At 50.2% G+C, this 23,001-nt stretch overlaps 1 protein-coding gene across 24 annotated transcripts in view; it reads right to left on the reverse strand.

Annotated features, from left to right (window-relative positions):
- SPTAN1 (spectrin alpha, non-erythrocytic 1) overlaps positions 1-23,001 on the reverse strand; it is an 81,092-nt gene that overhangs the window by 2,783 nt on the left and 55,308 nt on the right. For 6 of the 24 annotated variants that reach the window (XM_063788214.1, XM_063788205.1, XM_063788213.1 and 3 more), the window contains 20 exons: positions 22,764-22,961; positions 22,537-22,683; positions 21,835-21,938; positions 21,528-21,690; positions 21,147-21,161; positions 18,971-19,102; positions 18,572-18,709; positions 17,330-17,434; positions 14,970-15,178; positions 13,049-13,169; positions 12,701-12,822; positions 11,845-11,977; positions 9,598-9,696; positions 6,385-6,544; positions 5,693-5,769; positions 4,891-5,100; positions 4,181-4,477; positions 3,368-3,480; positions 2,923-2,940; positions 491-545 (listed from right to left, as the gene is read on the reverse strand). In XM_063788214.1, the coding sequence (XP_063644284.1) occupies positions 491-545; positions 2,923-2,940; positions 3,368-3,480; positions 4,181-4,477; positions 4,891-5,100; positions 5,693-5,769; positions 6,385-6,544; positions 9,598-9,696; positions 11,845-11,977; positions 12,701-12,822; positions 13,049-13,169; positions 14,970-15,178; positions 17,330-17,434; positions 18,572-18,709; positions 18,971-19,102; positions 21,147-21,161; positions 21,528-21,690; positions 21,835-21,938; positions 22,537-22,683; positions 22,764-22,961 (2,616 nt within the window). Of the gene's footprint in view, positions 1-490; positions 546-1,677; positions 1,741-2,922; positions 2,941-3,367; positions 3,481-4,180; positions 4,478-4,890; positions 5,101-5,692; positions 5,770-6,384; positions 6,545-9,597; positions 9,697-11,844; positions 11,978-12,700; positions 12,823-13,048; positions 13,170-14,969; positions 15,179-17,329; positions 17,435-18,571; positions 18,710-18,970; positions 19,103-21,146; positions 21,162-21,527; positions 21,691-21,834; positions 21,939-22,536; positions 22,684-22,763; positions 22,962-23,001 lie in introns of all 24 variants that reach the window. The other 18 variants (XM_063788202.1, XM_063788195.1, XM_063788193.1 and 15 more) reach the window with 5 other exon arrangements.

Genomic DNA, 23,001 nt, shown 5'->3' on the forward strand with positions numbered 1-23,001 from the left:
GGTGTGGTCGTGGGCGCCTGTAATCCCAGCTACTTAGGAGGTTGGGGCAGGAGGATCACTTGAACCCAGGAGGTGGAGGTTGCAGTGAGCCGAGACCACGTCCATTGCACTCCAGCCTGGGCAACAAGAGTGAAACTCCATCTCAAAAGATAATTAAAAATAAACAAAAATTAGCCAAATGTGGTGGCACACATCTGTAGTCCAGCTATTTGGGAGGCTGAGGCAGGAGAATTGCTTGAACCTGGGAGGTGGAGGTTGCAGTGAGCCAATATCGCACCACTGCACTCCAGCCTGGGCGAGAGAGAGATTCCATGAAGAAAGAAAGAAAAGAGAGAGAGATAGTGAAGAGCCCTAGACTGCTTTAGGCCAAGGGAAAAGGGTACAATAATAGCACATCTGGTTCCTGACTTTAAGCCAGGAAGGGAAGGGGTACCCTGGGGGGTGGCTGGGTGAAGGGTCTCTGCTGGGCCAGAGCCCCACGGGCACTTACTTTGGTAGCTTCAAGCTGGGATTCGAGGGTCCCCGACTCTTCCACCATACAGGACCTAAACATGGAAGGACAGTGAGGAAAGGGGCCTGCTCCCAGCTGGCCGAGAGCTCAGAATGAACCTTCTCTCAGAGAGAGCAATGCCTGGCAACCTCACATTCCTTTTAAGGAAACCAAACCTAACTGCAATTGGCCATCTTTACCTAATGGGCCTCAGGGATCCAGGGAGGGCAGGGAGCATTTCTCCCGTTTTAGAGATGGGAAGCTGCTGCCTTGGTGTGGGCCAGGGCTGAGCCCACTTGTCTTGCTCCCAAGGCCAGGATGACTCAGGAATGGAGTTTAAATTCCCCCATGGGTGCAGGGCGGCTGCAGGCCTGTCTGAGCATCCTCTCTGCAGCCATGTGGGGGATGGCACACCCTGACACCTGACAGACAGGAGACCTCAGGGCAGAGGGGAGGCTGAGAACCTGACAGCCTCCCCACAGAAACCCTGGAGTGTCCCGGCAAAGTTCCTGAGGAGGGAGCCCCATTCTAGGGGGAATGAGAGCACGACCCTGCAGACAAAGGACACAAGTGGAGTGCTGGGAGATCACGACCAACTGTGCCAAAAGGAGGGAGATGGCTGTGACTAAGCCCCAGATCCCGGTTCCATCCTCTAGACACAGCCAGGGAGGGAGCCTCCTCTCTAGGACCAAGTTCTGAGAGCAGATGGGCTCTGGGGAGCCTCCTTCCCAAGAGAACACGGTGCCAGGTCACAGAGGCTACCAGTAAACAAAGACAACAAACGAGTTAGGGTTACGTGCAGGGACGAATCACACGGTGCGTGTGGCCTTGGTGGGGTTTTAGCCCAGGCTCCCCTGTACCCACATTCGCCCCAACCTACCCTTTTAAAACCCGGCGAGCCAGGGTTAGCTCTGCAATCTCCCCAGGTTCAAAGTGCTCTAGCAAGGCAAGGCACCAGGCTTCCTCCTACCCCAGCAGGTCAGACTCACAGTCACGCCATGTCCCCCCGGGGAAAATGCCCCCCAGGACCTGGGGGCAGGAGGCTGGGTGCCGGTGCAGTGGGAGGACAGACCCCTCCTTCCCAAGCGGCCGAGGGCGGCAGGTTAGTCAGGGTGGAGCCGCCTGGGGATGTCAAGAGTGCATCAGTAAAGCCACAGTGAGGTAAGAAGAGAAATAAGGAGAAAAACCTTCCAGACAGATCATCCCCAACTTCATACTGATAGACACGAATGACCCGACGATATGCTATGCTATTCAAAGAAAAGAAACCAAATGAATACACCAAAGGGAGGGGAGGCAAGAGCACACTGCAACAGACACACACAAGGCCCAAGCTGGCAGGGCGCAGGCAAGGGCAACCTGGTGCCCGGCAGGTACCTGGAGGCAGCAGACCCAATGGTTCACCCCAGGCAGCTCACACTAGGAATGGGCAAGACGGGCAGGGCTTGGGAGGAGCCATAAGGTGAGGGGAGCGTGGCACCTCACGGAGACAAGAGCAAGACCAGCAGACACAGCCATGGGGCAGGGAGGGGAGTCAGGTGGCCAGGGTGTCCTACGGGCACAGGCCGGAAACTGCGATCCCTACGTCCCCAGCTGCTCTGCCATCAGAATGTGTGGCCCGGCTGGATGGGTCTATTTCTCCCCTGGCCGCCTATACAGGCTTGATGTGCCTGGGTGCAGAGCCTCAGGAGTGCAGGCCAAGCCACTCCAGTCCCAGCAGCCCTGGCTTTCACAGCAGGCTTGGCAGATTACAAAGGTGACCCGGCCAGGCAGAGGCCCCAGGCCAAGCAGAGAAGTCCCTGCCGGGACTGGGCGGGACAGCCCAGCCCTGCTCCTCCCTGGGGCTCCTCCCACGTCCTGTCTATCACATAATGGGTGCATTTTTGCCTTCTATTAGGGCGGACAGTCTTGTTACCCTCCCTGACCCCAGGAAAGTAAAGTGGCAGCCTCAGCTACTTAGGGGGTGTCAGTGCCCAGCCCTTCTCAGCTGTGGACTTACTGTACCCTGCCTGAGCCCCCAGCACTGCCATCTGCTTCATGCCCACTGACCACTGTTGGACACACTGGGGAAGCAGAGGTGAGAGCCCAACAGAGCCTGGTGGCTGGACAGGCACGGGGGTTCATAGGGCCTCTGGACTCCAGCTCTGGCCTTCGTGCTTCATCACCTTCCCTACCCAAAGTGAGCCCTTGGAATCGCCCAGTGAGGCAAGGACGGCTCCCCCTGGCTTGAAGGCTCTATCGGGGACCAGGGACCATGGGCTATGGGGCAAGGCACACACTCCTCGTCAGGTGACGGGAAGGGTGGGAGGGGAAGTGCAGCCCGCCCTGGGCAGGAAGGCCCATCCCGGGATCCTCCACAAGCCAGGCCACGAGGGGCAAGCGCACGAGACCCCCACACGACAAGCCCAGAGAAGGAAGAAAACAATATTAACCCATCGAGGAGGTATGTCCTGTGGAGAGCAGATCCAAGCAGCCGGGAGACAAGGTGGTGTCCGGACAACAGCAGCAATCGGGGGGGACAGAGAGAAGACACAAGAAAGAAAGGAAAACAAAAGCAAGAACATCAGTACCCAATGCATAGACCCTGCATCGTCTGTCACCAAGTCACGGCTGGGGCTGACCACGCGCCTTGCATGGTCCCACTCAATCCGGGATCTCTAACAACTTGATGTCTGGGACATGCAGCACTGAGAGGCTGCTCCACCTATGCCCCCACTCCCGGCTCCAGAGCCCGACCAGGCGTTGCCAGCCCAGCTTTATTCCCAGGCTGCCTCTGGTTTTACACAAAGCACCACCACCTCCTTGGGGCTGGAAGCTCCCCAGGGCTTAAGTACAGCAGGGACATGCTGCTGCTCCCCGGCCCCAGCGGGCTGGCACCTGGTCTCTTGGATCCACTGGTGGAAGGCGTTGGCGTGCTGGGCAAACTCCTGGCGCAGCTTGTCGTTCTCCTCCTGCCGCCGCTGTTCCTTCTGCAGCTCCAGCTCCCTCTCCTGAGGGCCAAAGGGGGGCAGATGCTGTGCGCTGCTGTGGCAGTGACACCAGCCCCTCCTTCACAGATGGGCTCAGGGTGGTGGTGGCCTCCCCACAAGGAACCTCCCCAAAGATGAGAGAAGGAGGCTGGGAGACATGAGGCCGGCTCAGAGCACTTGGTAGTTCTTTCTCTGTTCCCACCCCCCAGGGGCTTCAGGAAGAGGCGGACCTGGAGGGAAGCGACTGGTCAGTCAAGCAGGGAGTTGCTGGACTGTCAGAAATGGAAACTTCTGGCTGGGTACAGTGGCTCACACCTGTAATCCCACCACTTTGGGAGGCCTGGGCAGGAGGATTGCTTGAGGCCAGGAGTTGAAGACCAGCCTGGGCAACATAGCAACACCCTGTCTACAAAAATTAAAATAATTAGCCAGGCGTGGTGGCACGTGCTTGTAGTCCCAGTTATTCAAGAGGCTCAGGCAAGAGGATCACTTGAGCCTGGGAGGTTGAGGCTACAGGGAGCCATGTTAGCACCACTGCACTGAAGCCTGGGTGACAGAGACCCTGTCTCAAGAAAACAAAAAGAAATGGAAACTTCTGATGAAACCATGCTCCTCCATCCTGCTCCTGTCTTGTCGTGACTCAGTTAAGTGTGGGCTCTGAGCAGGGCCCAGAGAAGGCTCTGGGAGGCCGAGCAGCTCCTGAGGGCAGCGGGAGGTGTACCTTGATGATTTTCTGTAGGTTCCTCCAGGTCTCCTCCAGGGCCTCCATGGTAAACCAGGTGTAGGGGTTGGAGGCTACGCGGAAGCTCTTGATCTGGCGGTCCAGCTCGGCCAGCTGGTTGAAGTCAGCCTGGGCAGAGCTGAGGGAGGAGCGGAAGGCGTCGTGGGCCTCGCGCAAAGCTTTGATTTCTTCCAAGGAGTTGCAGCGCACGGGGTCTGTTAAGTCCTCCTCTGCATTTTCAAACCAGCTGTTGAAGGCAGAAGCCTTTTTGGCAAAGGTCAGGAAGAGGTCCTCCACCTGGAAGCAGAAGAGACTGAGTTAGCGGAGTCGCCAGGGCTGGACGTGCCGACCCAGTGCAGGAGGTGGGGTGCGGGGTGGTTCCTGGGAATCAGAGGCGCACACAGCCTGCTGGGAGCTTAGCTCCACTCTGCTCCTGTCTCCTGCTCCCCCTTCAAGTCTTCACCAGCCTTTTTTTCCCCTTTCTACCCTTTGCCCTTGTCTCTAGTCTGTCCTGCGTGCTTCTGAATGGCGATCTCACAGGGCCCTCTCATTTGCCCTGGTTTTAATTGATGCCAGCCACACCCATGTTTGAAAGCTCTGCGCTGAGCTCACAGCTTCCTCAAGGGGGAGTGGCAGAGCTGGGCAGACAGAAGGTGGGCGTCCTTCCTTGAGCTGTGGGCCAGCTAAGCTTCACGTGGCCCCATCCTCACCTTGCGGAAGTGACTCTGCGCCTCCAGAAGCTTCTTCTTGCGGGCGGCTGAGTTGGCCAGAAGCTGGCTCCACCTCTTCATGAGGGAGGCGTGCCGGGCCTCGATGGCCTTGGACTGAACGTGTTTGGCGGCGAGAAGCTGATCTTTGAGGGCAGTGATGTTGGCAATGCCTTCCTGCTGGAAGGCCTGCAGCCCAGCGTCAAAAGTTTCCTGAACAAGGAGTGACAAGCCAATTTGTGGTGACTCCACAGGACTGGAACTTGCTCTTCCTAGGCTCAGATGGCACCAGCATGTCCCCCAGATGCCCAAGCCAAACTGTCCACCTGGACACTGCTGAGACTCAGTCACACATGCCCCCTTTCCTGCTCTCCTTCAGACCGCAGATCACTGCGGCAGCCTCCTCCCACCTCCCCGACCCCAGCCTCCCGCTCTCCCGCCCCAGGGATCCCTGCCAGCTCTGCCCAGAACACTCGCCCTGCCTCTCTCCCTGACCATTTTCATTCACCCCTCATGATTTCGCTTAGGAGAACTTGCCCCTTCAACCCTCGCCTGCTGAAAACTGAGTGAGTGCCCCTGCAGTGCCCAGTCCCATCAGCACCCAGCAGGCTGCTGCAGAGATGCCTGGTTCTGTGTCTGCTTCCCCAGTTAGTCTGGAAGCTCCCTGAGGACCAGGGCAGGATCTTTTTCCTGCTGATCCCCAGGGGCTAACAGAAGATAAATGCCTCAGTGAAAGACGCCACCAGTCATCTCACAGGAGATGTTATCTGCATACATTTCAACCAGTGAAGGGGCCAGGGCAGACCTGTTTGGTGAGGAGCGTCTGCACAGAAGACAGGTCTCGGCCATAATCATCTGTCTTCAAGCTGTTCTCCTTTTCACCTAGAAAACGAAGTGTGGAAAATATACTGCCCTCCTCAGTGGAGATGGATTAGAAAGGAAAAACACCAAAACCCAGACAATCCATTTTTTGTGTACAGATAAATCCCCATCTTCCTAACTAAAGCCTCGGAACCCACATTAGCAGGCCCCTCCCTGCACCCAGGCCTGGCCTCCATCTGTGCCATGACGAGCTCCTTGCAGCCTGTCTTCTAGTTCAGTTGCTATTACTACTACCCAGGACACGTGGACCCCGATATCCGGACCCAGTTTTCCCTCATCCAGGAGCTGGGTGGCGCCCCTGACCAGGGCAGCTAGTGGTGCCTTTGCTGTGCCAACTTTGTTCATGCCATGACGTCACATTATGCCATCTCTGCGTGCAGCAGCGTTTACAGGCTTTTGTTTATTAACCCTGGTGCCAGCCCAGTTCCGGGTGGCAGCTCTGGCCTCAGGACACTGTCTCCTCCTAGCTGGCAGTCAGTGGTCTGCCCTGGTAGTAGGTTCTCTGCCATGCCCACAATTGATCAGTTTCTTCTCTGCAGAAGAAAACCAATGACACGGAAGGAGACAAAGAGCAGCTCTGGGAAGGCTCTTCCGGGCCTTGCTGACAGTGCTCACCGATCCAGGACTCCACCACGTCCGCCTTCCAGTTGAACTGAAGGAAGGCCGAGTTCTCATCCAGCTTCGCCTTTCTCTGGGCTGCAGCTTTCTCCAGGTCTGACACTTTCCCGTTCAGGCCCTTCATCTTTGAAGAGATGTTCTCCTCATGGTGATTGTTCTAGGCCATGGAGAGAGGCACACACTGGTCAGCCTTACCTGCTGTGGTTACCTGACTATGCCCTCCCTGGAAAGGCTCTAAACTTCTATAAAATGGGCCACTTGTTCCCCTGTCCACTGCTGGGTAAACAATGATAGGGTAAGGCTTTTGTAAGAGCAATGCGGTCAAAGGCTTCACACAAATACACCGTACTGACAATTCTACTTTTAGGAATTCTTTTTTTTTTTTGAGATGGAGTGAATTTCACTCCGTCGCCCAGGCTGGAATGCAGTGGCGTGATCTCGGCTCACTGCAACCTCCACCTCCCGGGTTCAAGAGATTCTCCTGCCTCAGCCTCCCGAGTAGCTGGGACTACAGGCGAACACCACCATGCACAGCTAATTATTTTTAGTAGAGATGGGGTTTCACCATGTTGGTCAGTCTGGTCTCGAACTCCTGACCTCAGGTGATTTGCTCGCCTCGGCTTCCCAAAGTGCTGGGATTACAGGTGTGAGCCACAGTGCCCAGCCGGTCCAAGGAATTAATTCTAAAGAAATATGGGCCAGGCGCAGTGGCTAACGCCTGTAATCCTAGCACTCTGGGAGGCGGAGGTGGGCAGATCACTTGAGGCCAGGGGTTCAAGACCAGCTTGGCTAATATGGTGAAACCCTGTCTCTTCTAAAAAATACAAAAAAAAAAAAAAAAAAAAAAAAAAAATTAGCCAGGTTTGGTGGCACTCATCTGTAATCCCAGTGACCCAGGAGGCTGAGGGATGAGAACTGCTTGAACCTGGGAGGTGGAGGCTGCAGTGAGCCGAGATCATGCCACTGCACCCCAGCCTGGGCAACACAGCAAGACTCTGTCTCAAACAAAAAAAACGAATGGGCTGAAATTTGAAGTTAAGATGATATATTCACTAGTATTATTTTTGATAGAAAAAAACTGAATCATATCACTTAAAATACTACACATACAGGGCTGGGTGCAGTGGCTCACTCCTGTAATTTCAGCACAAGGCGAGAGAATCACTTGAGCCCAGGAGTTGGAGACCAGCCTGGGCAACATAACAACATAGTGAGACCCCATCTCTTAAAAAAAAAAAGAAAAAAAGAAAGAAAGAAATTAGCCAGGTGTGTTGACACCCACCTGTGGTCCCAGCTAGCTAGGGAAGCTCAGGTGGGAGAACTGCTGAAACCCGGGAGGCAGAGGCTACAGTGAGCCGAGATCGTGCCACTACACTCCAGCCTGGGCGACAAGAGCAAGACTCCATCTCAAAAAATAAAAATAAAAAAATTGGCTGGGTACAGTAGCTCACGCCTGTAATCCCAGCACTTTGGGAGGCCGAGGCAGGCGGATCATGAGGTCAGGAGTTTGAGACCAGCCTAACCAACATGGTGAAACCCCATCTCTAATAAAAATACAAAAATTAGCTGGGCGTGGTGGCAGGCGCCTGTAACCCCAGCTACTCAGGAGGCTGAGGCAGGAGAGTCACTTGAACCCAGGAGGTGGCAGTGGCAGTGAGGCAAGATTGCGCCAGTGCACTCCAGCCTGGGCCACAGAGTGAGACTCCATCTAAAAAATAAATAAATAAACAAACCATACTACAAGTCACATTGAATTTAAAGAGAAATTCTTTAACACCTGTGAAAAGGGGGAAAATAAAAAGAAAAAAGAATTGAAAGATAAATTCAAAGAGGAAACAGGCTGTCGCTGAGGACAAAGCAGCCGGCTCGCTGGCCGGGGGTGGTGGCTCATGCCTGTGATCCCAGCACTTTGGGAGGCCGAGGAGGGCGGATCACCTGAGGTCAGGAGTTCGAGACCAGCCTGACCAACATGGAGAAACCCCATCTCTACTAACAATACAAAATTAGCCAGGCATAGTGGCACATGCCTGTAATCCCAGCTACTAGGGAGGCTGAGGCAGAAGCATCGTTTCAACCTGGGAGGTGGAGGTTGCGGTGAGCCGAGATCGCACCACTGCACTCCAGCCTGGGCAACAAGAGCGAAACTCCGTCTCAAAAAAAAAAAAAAAAAAAAGCAGCTGGCTCGTTGCCAGGAGGCTGAAGGACACTCACACCGGTGATCTCCTGGCGTGAAGAACAGAGAATGTTGTCTGGGTGTGTGTCGGGGGGTTAAGTGTGCAGGAGCCACATCTACATCTATACGTGGCTGTAGCTGAAATTAGTTTCATGCGAGTTTATTTGCAGATCAGAGCAAGGAAGAAAAGCTCTCCAGTGAAGTGGATTTTAGCTACATTGTTGCTGCCTATGGATCAAACCCTAGTCTGAAGGCCATGACTGCTGAGTGCAACCTCTGTGATGAGAAATCTTACTCATGATGTGTGTGTGACAGGAAACCATAGCTGTTAAAACCTCTGTCCTGAGGCACTCCAGGTGCGTCACTGCACCTGAGTGATTGCTGGTGAATTCCCGACCCATGGACGCACTGCCTTCAGTCTAGAGCTTCTGTGTGGGAGGGATGTGGCTTCGCTGCTGCTGAGAAAGCACCAAGCCCCTTTATTTTTTCTCCCAAAAGGGCTGCGAATGAAGTAGATTCATTTCTAAAATGCCCTGTACAGCCTCAAGGTTTTTGATAATTTATGGAGTGATATGATCCTATTAAATGGGAATCTGCGGCTGTTTGATCTAGCTGGTAGCTCTAAACCTGTGGAGAGAAAAGAAAGGTCTGGCAGGTCAGACACAAAGATCTAATGTGTGGTGTCAGGGTGGGGCTTTATGGGTAATTTTTATTTTATGTTTTGCTTATTTGCATTTTCTACTGTCCCTATAAAGAGACTGTATTGCTTGAGAAATAAACTAAGAGCAGCATTTGGGAGTGCCAGTGTCTCTGTTGCTTAATGCAGAAAAAATAAGCACTGCAGAATAACTTTACTGGCTTCAAAAAGGGGGAAATATCCAACTTGTCATGAAACACAGGAATGGAATTGCTACTGGTTTCCACGCAGACCTTGGTTTGGTGAACATCCCGGGAAGTGAACTTTGGGGGACCTCTGTGGTACCAACACGTGGGTGTCCCAGTGGGCGATGGAGGTCTTACCAATGGGCTGGACTCACCTTCTTAATGAGGTCTTGTCCATTGGTGCAGACGTCATTCACGCGATCCTTGTGGACGGTGAAGTCTGTCTCAAAAGCTTCATGTTTCTTCAGTAAGCCCTGGAGTAGAAGCAGCCAAGGCACACTATTGAGAGCCTGCTATGTGTTGTGGGCTAGGCCCCGGGGACAGAGTGACAAAACTGCTATGGTCCCTGTCCATGCACACATTACAGTCTAGCTGGGGAAGAGGATAATAAAGAGGAACATTAATAAATAGAGAATCATAAAAGGAAGGAAAACAGGAGGCAGTGAGGCAGTGAGAGTAACCAGCAGTGGTGGGACAGGCTTCAGCAGGGACAGTCTTTGGACCTTTGGGAAGGGTCAAACCCTTTGTCATCCATCAACAGTGACTTATGGTCTCTCCCCCAAGAGGACCACAAGAATGACACAAAGCAAGCTGAAGATATACACCCAAACAAAAACGATACATTTTTAAGGTTTAACTTGAACACATCTCAGAAAAGGCCTTCCAAGTCATGTCTTTTTTTTTTTTTGAGACGGAGTCTTGCTCTATTGCCCAGGCTGGAGTGCAGCGGCGTGATCTCGGCTCACTGCAATCTCTGCCTCCCAGGTTCAAGCGATTCTCCTGCCTCAGCCTCCCAAGTAGCTGGGATTACAGGTGTGCACCACCACACCCAGCTAATTTTTGTAGTTTTTAGTACAGACGGGGTTTCACCATGTTGGCCAGGTTGGTCTCGGACTCCTGACCTCATGTGATCTGCCCACCTTGGCCTCCCAAAGTGCTGGGATTACAGGTGTGAGCCACCGCGCCTGGCCCCAGGTCTTTTCCTTAGTACAATTTAAGCACTGCAAACCATGCCTTTTTGGTTGCTTCCAGGGAACTCAACTATGCAGAGGATGGGAAATGACTGACCATCTAAATTTTACCTGAATCACCCTGACCAGCGGGAGGATGCTTCCCATGGTGAGGAAGGTGGCTCAAAGCTAACTCGATTCCTGGGAGTGCACACTCCTGCTTCCACATCTGGGGGCAGGAATTTAGTCATATCTGACCATGATACTTTGCAGCATCTCCTTTCCAGAGGGGAATCTATCCACCTATGCCTCTGGGCTGCCTTGGGACTTGCTTTGGCCAGAAGGCAGTGAGGATGATGTGTGAGGCCGCAGACACCTTGCAGCTCCTGCCTTTGCCTGTCTGAATGCTGCTGAAGGAGGTTGGTCTAGCCAGCTGGAGGACAACAGGCCATGTGGAGGGGAACAGAGATGTCCAGGCTGGATGACAATCAGGCTCAGCTGCCAGTGTGTGACGGATCTCTTAGCCCAGCCACACTCTGCCTGAATGCAGGAGCGTGAGGGACCTCCAGTGACAGCTGCAGATGCCGCTGATCCACAGATCCATGGGAAGTAAGAAATGGGTGCTGCTTTCAACCACTACATTTAGGCGGGTTGTTATGTAGCAACAGTTAACCAATTTAGGGAGTATGTGATGGGCTGAACTGTGTCCCCATCAAGAGATGGTGAAGTCCTAACTTCTGGTACCCATGAATGTGGAAACAAGATCTTTGCAAATGTACTCTGCAAAGGTAAGATGAGGTCATTAGGGTGGACCCTAATCCAATACACCTGATGTCCCTACAACAGAACACAGAAATGTGAATAGACACACAGAGTGATGCCAAGTGAAGACAGACTCAGAGGGAAGATGGCCACGTGAAGACAGGCAGAGACTGGAGTGATGCTGCCACATGCCAAGGGTGCCTGGCGCCAGCAAAAACTGGAAGAGGCAAGGAAAGATCCTCCCCTACAGGTTTGCAGAACATGGTCCTGCCTGCATCTTGATTTCAGACTTCTGGCCTCCAGAACTGAGAAGCAATAAATCTCTGTTGTCCTCAGCCACTCCATCTGTGCCACTCTGTCTGTGGTACTCCGTTCGTGCCACTCCGTTTGTGGTACTTATTTATGGCAGCCCCAGGAAACTGATATGAAGACTCAAGCCCACAGCGCTGCCTGGTGAATGACAGGGCCCGTGAACTGAGACTGACAAAGCCATACCAGTTTTGTTTACTGAAGGGCGATGTCCCCTAGTGTGAGATCTTGAGGGCTAAAACCAACTACTGAGGCCTTGGCTGCTGGCCCTGTGTGCTCTCCTAGTAAGAGCAGGGCCCTCTAACAAACCAACAGGGAAATGATGACCAGCAGGCAGTTGCCAAGAGAGAAAGCAGGTGACACCTTTGGTTTCTGTCTCACCTGGATGGCAGCAAGAGTGTCGCCATAATCTTCGCTGGCCACCAGGGTCATTTTCTCATTGATCCAGGCTTCCTCCTCTTCCACATTGGCTACAAACTGCTGATATTCCAAGGACTCTTCCAGCCGCTGACCCCTAATTACAGGAGACAGGAAGAAAATTAGCCATAATCTCCTCCAGCTTTGATTGTGATAGATAACATATGCTTAAAAACAGTCACAAAAGCTGGGCATGGTGGCTCATGCCTGCAATCCCAGCACTTTGGGAGGCCGAGGCGGGCAGATCACGAGGTCAGGAGATCGAGACCATCCTGGCTAAGACGGTGAAACCCCGTCTCTACTAAAAATACAAAAAATTAGCTGGGCTTGGTGGCGGGTGCCTGTAGTCCCAGCTACTCGGGAGGCTGAGGCAGGAGAATGGCGTGAACCTGGGAGGCGGAGCTTGCAGTGAGCCGAGATTGCGCCACTGCACTCCAGCCTGGGTGACAGCAAGACCCCGTCTCAAAAACAAAAACAAAAACATTCACAAAAACGGTGAGCCCTCACAGTCAGTCAGGCCGTCCATGGAACATCATGAATCACCCACTCTGTGATTCCAGACTCTCATGTCTTGATTTCTGGAGAATCAAGTGTGATTCATGTGTGATTCTGGACTCATACAGTGGGTCCAGATGAACAGAATGAGACCACCTCAGCATGGCCTGTAGGAGGTGGCTCTGGAGCAAACCGACTATGGCACATGTGAGGCCAAAGGTCCAGGAGACAGTAGGAGGGCCCAGTGGACCCCCACAGCTCAGAGTCTGCCCTTGGGTGCTGGCCTTCCACTTGTTCCCGGGAGCTCCTGCCTCTGACTACTCACCGGGCAGCTGCCAGCTGCTTCAGCTCTTTCCAGTGCTCCACAAACTGCGCCAGCCGCTGCTGGATCTCCTCTTTCCCGATGGTGTTATCATCGGACAGCTTCTTGCCAGTGTCCAGGACACCCTGACAGGCAAGGACGAGGAGGTTAACAGCAGGTAGCTCTGCTGGTGCCTCTGTCTCGAAGCTCCCAGGAAAAGGCCTCAACATCAAGTTTGGGACTTCTCCAGGTTTGGACTGAGGGGTCATGAACACTTTAGGGACCTCAGTGAAATAAGCGCAAGGGGTTTGTCTGTCCCCTGGGGCGCACTCAAACACCTCTGCCCTCTTGGCCAGAAGGCGGCCTCCTTACCTGAATAGCCGGCTCATGCGCAGCCAGTTCTGCTTCCAGGCGCTTGTGCTTCTTCCTCAGGTTCTGCACGCCGGTTAGGTCCCGGCCGTAGTCCTCCGAGCCCACCAGCAGCTTCTTCTCCCTGAATGAGAGATGGGAAACAGCACAGTCGGTCTCTGCACCTCCCTGCTTTCAAGTGGGGACATCAGGTCAACTGTGGACCTCACAGACATCTACTAATCTTTCTGGGAAAATCCTTGCCAGTTTTCTGAACAACAAAAGCCTCTACTTCCCAAATGAGTAGTGACCAAGAACCTCTGTCCATCTATGCATCTATGAGCCCTGCTGTGTGTCCAGATTCTGGAGGGTTGGGGATGCACTGGAGGATGGGAGGCATCACTAGTGCTGCCCTGAGGAGCCCTATCAAATTATATCAATATATATCAATCATGTATACTAAATATGTATTAATATATCAATATATGTCTGTAAATATATGAAGATATTTATATATATACATATATACACACTTTTTTTTTTTGAGACAGAGTCTCATTCTGTTGCCCAGGCTAAAGTGCAATGGCATGATCTCTGCTTACTGCAACCTCCGCCACTCCGGTTCAAGTGATCCTCCCACCTCAGCCTCCGGAGTAGCTGGGACCACAGGTGTGCGCCACTATGCCTGGCTAATTTTTTCTATTTTTGGTAGAGATGAGTTTTCACCATGTTGCCCAGGCTGGTCTCAAACTCTTGGATTCAAGTGATCTGCCCACCTCGGTCTCCCAAAGTGTTGGGATTATAGGCGTGAGCCACCACACCCAGCTATATAAGTAATATATATATTTTTTGAGACAAAGTCTTGCTCTGTCACCTAGGATGGAGTGCAGTGGGGCACAATCTTGGCTCACTGAAACCTCCACTTCCCAGGTTCAAATCATTCTCCTGCCTCAGCCTCCTGAGTAGCTGGGATTACAGGCAGGTGCCACCATGCCCGGCTAATTTTTATATTTTTATTTTTTATTTTTTTGAGACGGAGTCTTGCTCTGGAGTACAGTGGTGCGATCTTGGCTCATTGCAACCTCCGCCTCCCTGGTTCAAGCGATTATCCTGCCTCAGCCTCACAAGCAGCTGGGACCACAGGCGCCTGCTACCACACCTGGCTAATTTTTGTGTATTTAGTAGAGACAGGGTTTCACCATGTTGGCCAGGCTGGTCTCGAACTCCTGACCTCAAGTGATCTGCCCGCCTCAGCCTCCCAAAGTGCTGTGATCACAGGCGTGAGCCACTGCGCCCGGCCACAAACGTCTTTTAAGAACAAAATCCTCTCTCTTAATTCCTTACTTCCTTAAAGCCTTCTGACCAGGCGCAGTGGCTCATGCCTGTGATCACAGCACTTTGGGAGGCCCACGTGGGTGGATCACTTGAGGTCAGGTGAGGTCAGCTCGAGACTAGCCTGGCCAACATAGTGAAACCCTGTCTCTACTAAAAATACAAAAATTAGCCAGGCATGGTGGCATTCTAGCCTGGTGACAGAGCGAGACTCCATCTCAGAAAAAAAAATGTTTGTTTACCTGCCACATCAACTGGAATCAGTAGACTGACATTTTCGGGGACAGATAGAGAATAAGAAAAAAAGCAACTCTTTCCTTGGAGAAGTGATCTTCTCCAGAAGCTCAGAAACAAACTCACTAACTTTCACGGGAATCTAAAAGGCAGGGTCTAGACAGGGCCTATGTAGCCAGCATGGATCACCACCACCGCCAATTATCATCACTGTAAACCCGGAAAGCAGAAGACACTGAGGCATCCCACGACTGTGTGCCCAAGCTGGGATCCCAGTCCAGCAGGGTTTCCAGCCTCACCACTCAACAGTCAGCCTGTGGTTCCTGCTGCCCACTATTACAGGCGTTAAGGGGCCTTCTAGAGGGCTGAGAAGACATACTTGATCCAGGACTCCTCGTCATCCATGTCCCGGAAGAACTGGTGCAGGCGATGGGATTCATTCAGCTTGGCTCGCCGGGAGGCCGCCATGCTCTTGATCTTCTGGAAGCGCCCGTTGATGGTGTCCCTCTTGTCCTTTACTTGGGAGGTGTCGAAGGCACTGCTGGTCATCAGGCTGTCTGCCTGGCTGTTCAGGTCCTTCAGGCGATCCTGGGGCAGGGGACATAAGAGGGTCAGAAACTGGGTCTCCCACAACTATCTGCTTGAACATAAGAAGTCAGGAATTCCTTACTGAGATGTGGAGTGTTGATATTCTCAAAGTCTGTTATGTGGACCTCTGGCATTCTATGAACTCACACTATTTTCATAACATTATAAGACATTATTATTTTTTACTGTGTGGACATTTGCACTGATAGTACAAAAGCAATGGAGAAGGAGGGGACATGCTGGAGCTTTAGCTCAAATCAAGGCAGTGGCAAACTACTAGCAGAAGTGGATTCTTCACTGCCACCCACTCACAGTGAAAAAAACATGCTGTTTCACTTAAAAATGTCCTTAAAAAGGCAGTGAAAGTTAATTTTACTGAGTAGCCATTCTTTTGTACTTGAAAGAACAACCACCGAACAAACTATGGTCATTCAGACTTGGTATCTCACAGATACTCGGTCCAGAATAAATAAAGTGAGCCTGTCACTTCAAAGAATACTGACAGTTTGTTACTAATGATAAAATTCAAACTTTTATGAGAAAGTAAGAATTTTAGAAAACTTACACCCACCACCAGGAGCCTGAGGGCTTCCTAATATGTGAAGATTTTTCTAATGAAATTGGTGGTGGTATTAACTGCAATGTTTTGATATCATATAATCACGTGTCAACATATAGAACAGGCATAACTCAGTTAAGCAATATTTACCAAATGAGCCATGCATGATGTTACAAAATCATGCACAGGTAAGAGCTACATTCAAAGCCCAAGATGGACCAGTAGGTTTTAATATAATCCAGTATAAAAAGTTTACTGACAAGGTTTCAGGGGCCACTTTGCAACTAACCCCCCAACAACTTTTTTTTTCTTGCTCTGTCATCCAAGAGTGCGGTGGTGTGATCATGACACACTGCAGCCTCGACCTCCTGCCTGGGCTCAAGTGAACCTCCCGCCTCGGCCTCCAAGTAACTGGGACTATAGGTGCATACCCCAACGTCTGGCTAATTAATTTTTGTGGTTTTTTTTTTTTTTTTTTTTTTTTTTTTTGAGACGTAGTCTCATTCTGTCGCCCAGGCTGGAATACAGTTACACAATCTCGGCTCACTGCAACCTCTGCCTCCCGGGCTCAAGCAATTCTCCTGCCTCAGCCTCCCAAGTAGCCGGGATTTATAGGCACATGCCACGCCCTGCTAATTTTTTGTATTTCAGTAGAAATGGGGTTTCACTGTGTTACCCAAGCTGGTCTCGAACTCCTGAGCTCAGGCGATCCACCCGCCTTGGCCTCCCAAAGTGCTACGATTACAGGCATGACTCACCATGCCCAGCCTAATTTTTGTATTTTTTTGTACAGACAGAGTCTCATCATGTTGCCCAGGCTGGTCTTGAACTCCTGGGCTCACATGATCTGCCTGCCTCGGCCTCCCAAAGTGCTGGGATTACAGGTGTGAGCCGCTGTACCTGACCACAGCTAAGCTTTAAGAAACTATGACTTTGGTATAGTATCAAAGAAAATTATTCACACTTACCCGAATCAAAATATTCCTCCCTTTTCTACCTACCTACCTGTGTAAAACTGAATTTTCATCCAATACAAAACACCACAACCTGAATTCAGCATTTTTTTTTTTTTTTTGAGATGGAGTCTTGCTCTGTTGCCTAGGCTGGAGTGCCGTGGCACGATCTTGGCTTACTGCAACCTCCGCCTCCTGGGCTCAAGTGATTCTCCCACCTCAGCCGCCTGAGTACCTGGGATTACAGGCAGCCGCCACCACGCCCGGCTAATTTTTGTATTTTTAGTAGAGACGCGGGTCTCACCACGTTGGCTGGAGTGGTCTCCAACTCCTGACCTCAGGAGATCTGCCTGTCTGGGCCTCCCAAAGTGCTGGGATTACAGCCGTAAGCCACTGCACCTGGCCTTAAAGTTTATGTAATTTTTAATAATGGTGAACATTGATAAAACCTACATAATAAACATCTCTCAAGAGCCCTCAGTAACTGTCAAGTGTATAATGATCCCGAGGCCACAACCTTTGAGAATGGCTGCTTTAAGTGAAAGAAGTCACTCTCTTCTCAAACACGCTTGTTTTCCTTAGGAGTCAGGCAGAGCTGCGTCCCAGGCACTCGGGCCTGGCCCGCCTCCCTTTGCTTACCTCATGGGCAGATATATCTGCTTCCAGCAGTTGATGCTTTTTCAGCAGGTTGTTCACAGAAGCCAGGTCTTTGCCATAATCTTCGGATGCCAGCAGGGCCTCCACCTGGCAGTGAAAACACAAAAAGCAAAGGCTACTGTGTGGTGTATACTCAGCATTCTGGAAAATTCAGGTTGCCCAGTGGCTATTCCAGGGCCTTGCTTGGACAGTTGAATACTTCTCCATCACAATGTGTTACTGTGATTCCTAGCCACCCCAATCAGCCTGCCCGGCCTGAGACACTCTCTCCACTCGGTCAGTCAAACCTAGACTCCAGAGTCTATTCATAGTAATTACTACAGCTAAAGGCAAAATGCACAGCAATCCTAGTTCAAGGAAACCCCCCTAGGAAAGAATCAGCAGTGTGGGCAAAGATTAATATTCAAAGATATTCACTACAACAAAATATATACACCAAAAGGCTGGGAACACCCCAATGTCCAACAATATGGGAATGGTTACATTATGGCATGGCTCTATGATAAACTTACGCAATTATTAAAAAAAAAAAATTTTTTTTTTTTTGAGATGAAGTCTCGCTCTGTTGCCCAGGCTGGAGTGCAATGGTGTGATCCCAGCTCACTGCAACCTCCACCTCCCAGGTTCAAGCGATTCTCCTGCTCAGCCTCCTGAGTAGCTGGGATTACAGGAGCGTGCCACCACGCCTGGCTAATTTTTGTATTTTTAGTAGAGACAGGATTTCACTGTGTTGGTCAGGCTGGTCTCGAACTCCTGACCTCAAGTGATCCGCCTGCCTCGGCCTCCCAAAGTGTTGGGATTACAGGCATGAGCCACTGCACCTGGCCAAAACCTCTATGTTTTTATAGTCTGTGCTTTCCAAACATTCTCCATGGAGAATACATGACTGACTCTGGCTTCCCAGATGCTACTATCTTGGTTTCTAACCTGGCATAGGCTTGTTAGAGCTGCATGCCATATAACTACCCATAATCTCTTCCTATTTGCCTTCCCTATGGACGTGAGTGACCTGTAGTCCAAGTGCCACTACAAGTCAGCTCTCTTAACATTCACTCCCTTTGCTCATAAATCCCTTACAGCATGCAACTCATATATAATAAAGGTTTCTGTCAAAAGGGGTGTCTGGTGAGCCCTGCCTTTTCGTGGTTTTGGGCACTGATGGACCCACTGTGCCAAATGACTAGAAATCCCCCACTGGTGGGAAGAGGAACCATTCAGTGTTACCTCAGACAGCCAGAAGTCAAAGTCCTTGATCCCTGTGTTGAAGTTCTGCTGCTTGTTGGCTTCTTTCAGTTTCTGGCTCTTTTCCGCTGACTTTTGCACCAAGAATTGCCACTGGTCAGCTAAGGCAGCCAGGCGGGCCTGGGGAACACAAGGGAGCCAAAAAGAGATGAAATCTATGAAGAATCGTCCCTCTCCTAAAGCTCAATTTGAGAACTTCTAAGAGAAGAGAATGGAAAACACTCATAGCAGCCATTCTCACTAGCATTCCCCATCTGTAATTCAGCCTAGTCTTCTATAATCCACTTAGTGTCTTAAGACTGTATGTCCAAGTTATTATATCAGGTTGACAGTGACGGTGCTCATCTTCCTCCCCGGGCACCGGGAGCTGGTGGGCCATACCTTGACAGCATCCTCACTGCCGGCACAGGCTCCACGTTCAATGAGGGAGTTGCCCATGTCGATAACCCCACGGATCCGGTCAGCGTTGGCATGCAGCTCTGCTTCAAAAGCCTGGTGCTTCTGGTGCTTGCTCTAAAAATACCAAAAAAATTTTTTCCAAACCAGTTCCTGCTAGGTTATGTCTTTTCAGGGGGAAGGGGTTCTCAGAGGGAGGGAGTGGCAGCAAACATAAAGAACTGGGGTAAATGCCAACGTTTTTAACAGAAGGCAATTGGAGTTTGTATGAAATATTTTAGGGTTCATCTCTTGGGGAGTTAGCAAAGGAAGAAGGAAATGTACTAGCTCAGGAGTAGATGAACTGGAAGTCCTTTTTTTTGAGACAGGGTCTTGCTCAGTTGCCCAGGCTGGAGTGCAGTGGCGTAATCTCAGCTCACTGCAGCCTCAACCTCTTCAGCTCAAGCAATCCTCCTACCTCAGCCTCCCGAATAGCTGGGACCATGGGTGCATGACATCACACCCGGCTAATTTTTCTATTTTTTGTAGAGATGGGGTTTCGCCATGTTGCCCAGGCTGGTCTTGAACTCCCGAGCTCAAGCAATCGAGCCGCGTTGGCCTCCCAAAGTTCTGGGATTACAAGCATGAGCCACCAAGCCTGGCCAAAAAATCAATTCTTGCAGTAGCTATGCTAGCTATTTGGGAGTGAAGCCCTAGAATTACACACTTCCTAACACTTTCCAGAAGATGGCAATGGCCAACTTCAGTTTTGAATCTGCTTGTACATCAATTTCCATCCATGGCTTTCTCCTTATTGGAGACAGGCTGCAATGAATGAGATACATATGGACATTTCATTATCTAAAGCAGAAATCACCATTAAGCAAAATTCATAACATAAATTGTAATAACCAGCAAAATAATATTTGATGGTCAGTCTTTTCCCTCTGTTGACAGAGGAGAAATCTACAGCTACTACAGACATTGGCTTTGTTGATTTATCTTTAGGTAGCTGTCATTAATCAAAACACTGGGATACTGTCAGAACCCAGGCTTGACTGCAGGAAGGAATTTATTTTACTGGGAAACGAAAGGGCTAGGAGAAGGATGGGCTCCTGATCCTGGGCGCCTGATATGGTTTTTATGAATCCATAGAGAAACAGAAGGTACTGAAATGCTACAAGAGACAATTGCAAGGACATAGCAGCTGTGCCACAATTCTGGGAAAAACAATTGGCTGGGTAAGAAATGCAGGGTCTCAGGGGAGTGTTATTTGGGGGGGAAAAAAACAACTAAAAGGCAGTAGTGTTGGGGAATTCTGCATCAAATGTTTCATTTCAGAGGCAGCAACTGTCAAAGGATGGAGCATCTGGCTCAATTCAGCACTAACATGAAACGCCCTTGTTACGTTCTCCCACCGCCTGATCCCAAAGGCAAGAAGAAAAAGGGTCTCAAACACTCAGCTGTCCTGACAAAAGTCCCATTACCCTCTTCTTCTGTTCCTTGTTCTGATCACCCTTTGGTTCAAATCCCATTTACTCTCTTCTCTATCTTCATTTCTTCCACCCGCTTAAGCAACTTTGAGCTACATGTTGACTGAAGTCTCCTTTCACTACCTGTTGAGTGATGTCTGCTTTTATCTTAACTTCTCATTTGTGTTCCTTGAAGATTTGGAGGTATTAATAGATCATCCGTCTCTCTACAGTTCTCTAGCTGTTCCTCTCCTGACTGGCACCTCTGGATGCCAGAGTGGGTATGCATTAAAACCCTCACACCAGACTGGCCTCCCCCGCCCAGGCCACCGAACACCATGAGCTCATAGCAAGTCTGAGCCAATGTCTACACAGAAAAAGCTGAAGCTGATGTTCCATCTTCAAAAGGAAGCACTCCTTGAAAGAAAATGGTCAATTACTGCCCCGCAAATCAAACACTGTACAGAATTTGCCTAAGTGATAAACTGGGGGAGAGAAGGGGGAGTAAGGCGTTGCAGGCTAATTACAACAGAGAAAGCCACATCCCACAGGGACACTTGAATGGAGTGTAATGGATGATTAGAAATGAAAAGGATGGATGAAGAGACACCAGCAAACCGTGTGACCACAATAATAACAATAATCTACGCAGAGTAACACAAATACTGGAGCTCATTTAACTACAACTCTTAAAAAAATTAAAAACTTACCAGCAGCTTGGAAAGCTACAAAAACAGATTAAAAGAACAAGAGTTCAGTACACTGATGTGGACACACATATCAGCTATTAAATAGAAGCTCATTTTGTCATACTTCCCCCAGGAAGCTCAGCATTTGGGAACAGTAATAGAAGGGGGATTCTATAGACTTTTATTACAGCAGAAATAGTTTTAATGGAGACAAATGAGGAAGGCAACTTTTAAATGGCTCTGAAACTTGACTAGGGCTTTCCCACTGGCTGGGCTTACTAAAATATTTTTCACTGACTTCCCATGGGTGCAAGGAGATTGTTTTATAAATGCTTTATTTAACAAAATCTACTCAATAACATAAGGCTACATCAAGACCAACACCCAGTCACTTCAGCTTACCTGGATGTTGGTGGGATCCTTGTATGACTCATCACTTGCCGTTTGCAATTTTTCACTGATCCAAGCCTCAATCTCATCCACATCCCGGCTGAACTGTTGGAGGGTTTGAGATTCTCCTAGCTTTGACCTTTTCTCAATCATTTGGGCTTTCAGACGTCGCCACCTGAAAGAGTGAAACCATGAGATCCAACATGAACATATCTTACCGTGGAGAAGGAAGTGGGGAGACAGAACAGGCCTGGGCCTTCGTATGAGGGGATGCATCCTCTCAGGGCTGCTGACTATGTCAGTGCCACAGGACACCCACCTGTCCAAGACCTCATTGCGCCGGCTAGAAATGTCTCCCTTGGCATAATGGCCGGCAGCGATGAGCTGGTCGGCAAAGGCCTGCAGAGCAGCAATCTTCTCTTCCTGTCAGAAAACAAAGGCGTGAGGTCAAGGTGGGCCTGCGGCTGGGCCCTGCCTGGACTGCCGGTCTTGAGAAAAGGATAGTTATTTTGGGTGACTGAGAACTAGCTGGTGGCAGGATCAGAATACACTGACACTTTAGAAGCAAGAGTGTAAAACGCCAAAAGAAAGCTTGATTTCATTCATTACTAGAGTAGAGTTTAACTCAAGAAGTCTCCAGGTCACTCAGGTGGGGCAGGTGTTAGAATATCAGAACAGAACAAAATTAAGCCTGATAATAGGAAAATGCTGTCAGATTTACAGCAAAGTGACATATAAATCAAACAGTTTTACATCTTCCTTGTTGTTTGTTCATTATTCCCTTAACTACCCACACATTTGTTTTCCATCCCTTTGATAATATTTTTTTTTCCTGTGGCACCCCCCATTATTAAAATCTCAGAAATACCAGAATCTACAAAGTTTAAAAGATTATTTATGTACATATTTTTCTTAAACAACGCAGGTATTCCTTGGAGATATAACAGTGACTATATAAGCCAAGAAACAGATGTCAATCAGGAAAAATCCAGACTCCAACTCCATGGTCCAGAGGCCTCACCTGGACGTTAATCGCTTTGTCAAAGTCTTCATGTTTTTTGATCAGAGCCTCTACGCTGTCCAGTGAGTCTCCTTTGTCTTCGGTATTCAAGAAGGCCTCCCGGGCAGCCATCCAGTTCTCAGCTTGCTCACAGTCCCGATGGAACAGCTAAAGACGGCAAGAGGCAGGTGAGAAAATGAGGCCCTTCAGCAAGGAAACACTTGGTCAGAAACCAGGAGCACACATACCTGCAGTTCAAGGCACTGATCCAGCATCATCCTGCGCTGAACCCAGGCCTTCTCCAGGTCTGCACGCTCCTGGTCAAGAATATCAAGTTTCTGCTTGATCTCAGGGCTGGCATAGTGTCCGTGAGCCAACAGCTGCTGTCCAAACTGCTCAAATGCCTGGAAAGTGCCAGCCCTGGCATCGATTTCTGTCCGGTGTTCCTGCCAAAAGGAGGGAAGGGATTAGGTAAACTGGCAGCAG

This window comes from Pan troglodytes, chromosome 11 (assembly GCF_028858775.2).
Source record: "Pan troglodytes isolate AG18354 chromosome 11, NHGRI_mPanTro3-v2.0_pri, whole genome shotgun sequence".
Classification (NCBI taxonomy): Eukaryota; Metazoa; Chordata; class Mammalia; order Primates; family Hominidae; genus Pan; species Pan troglodytes.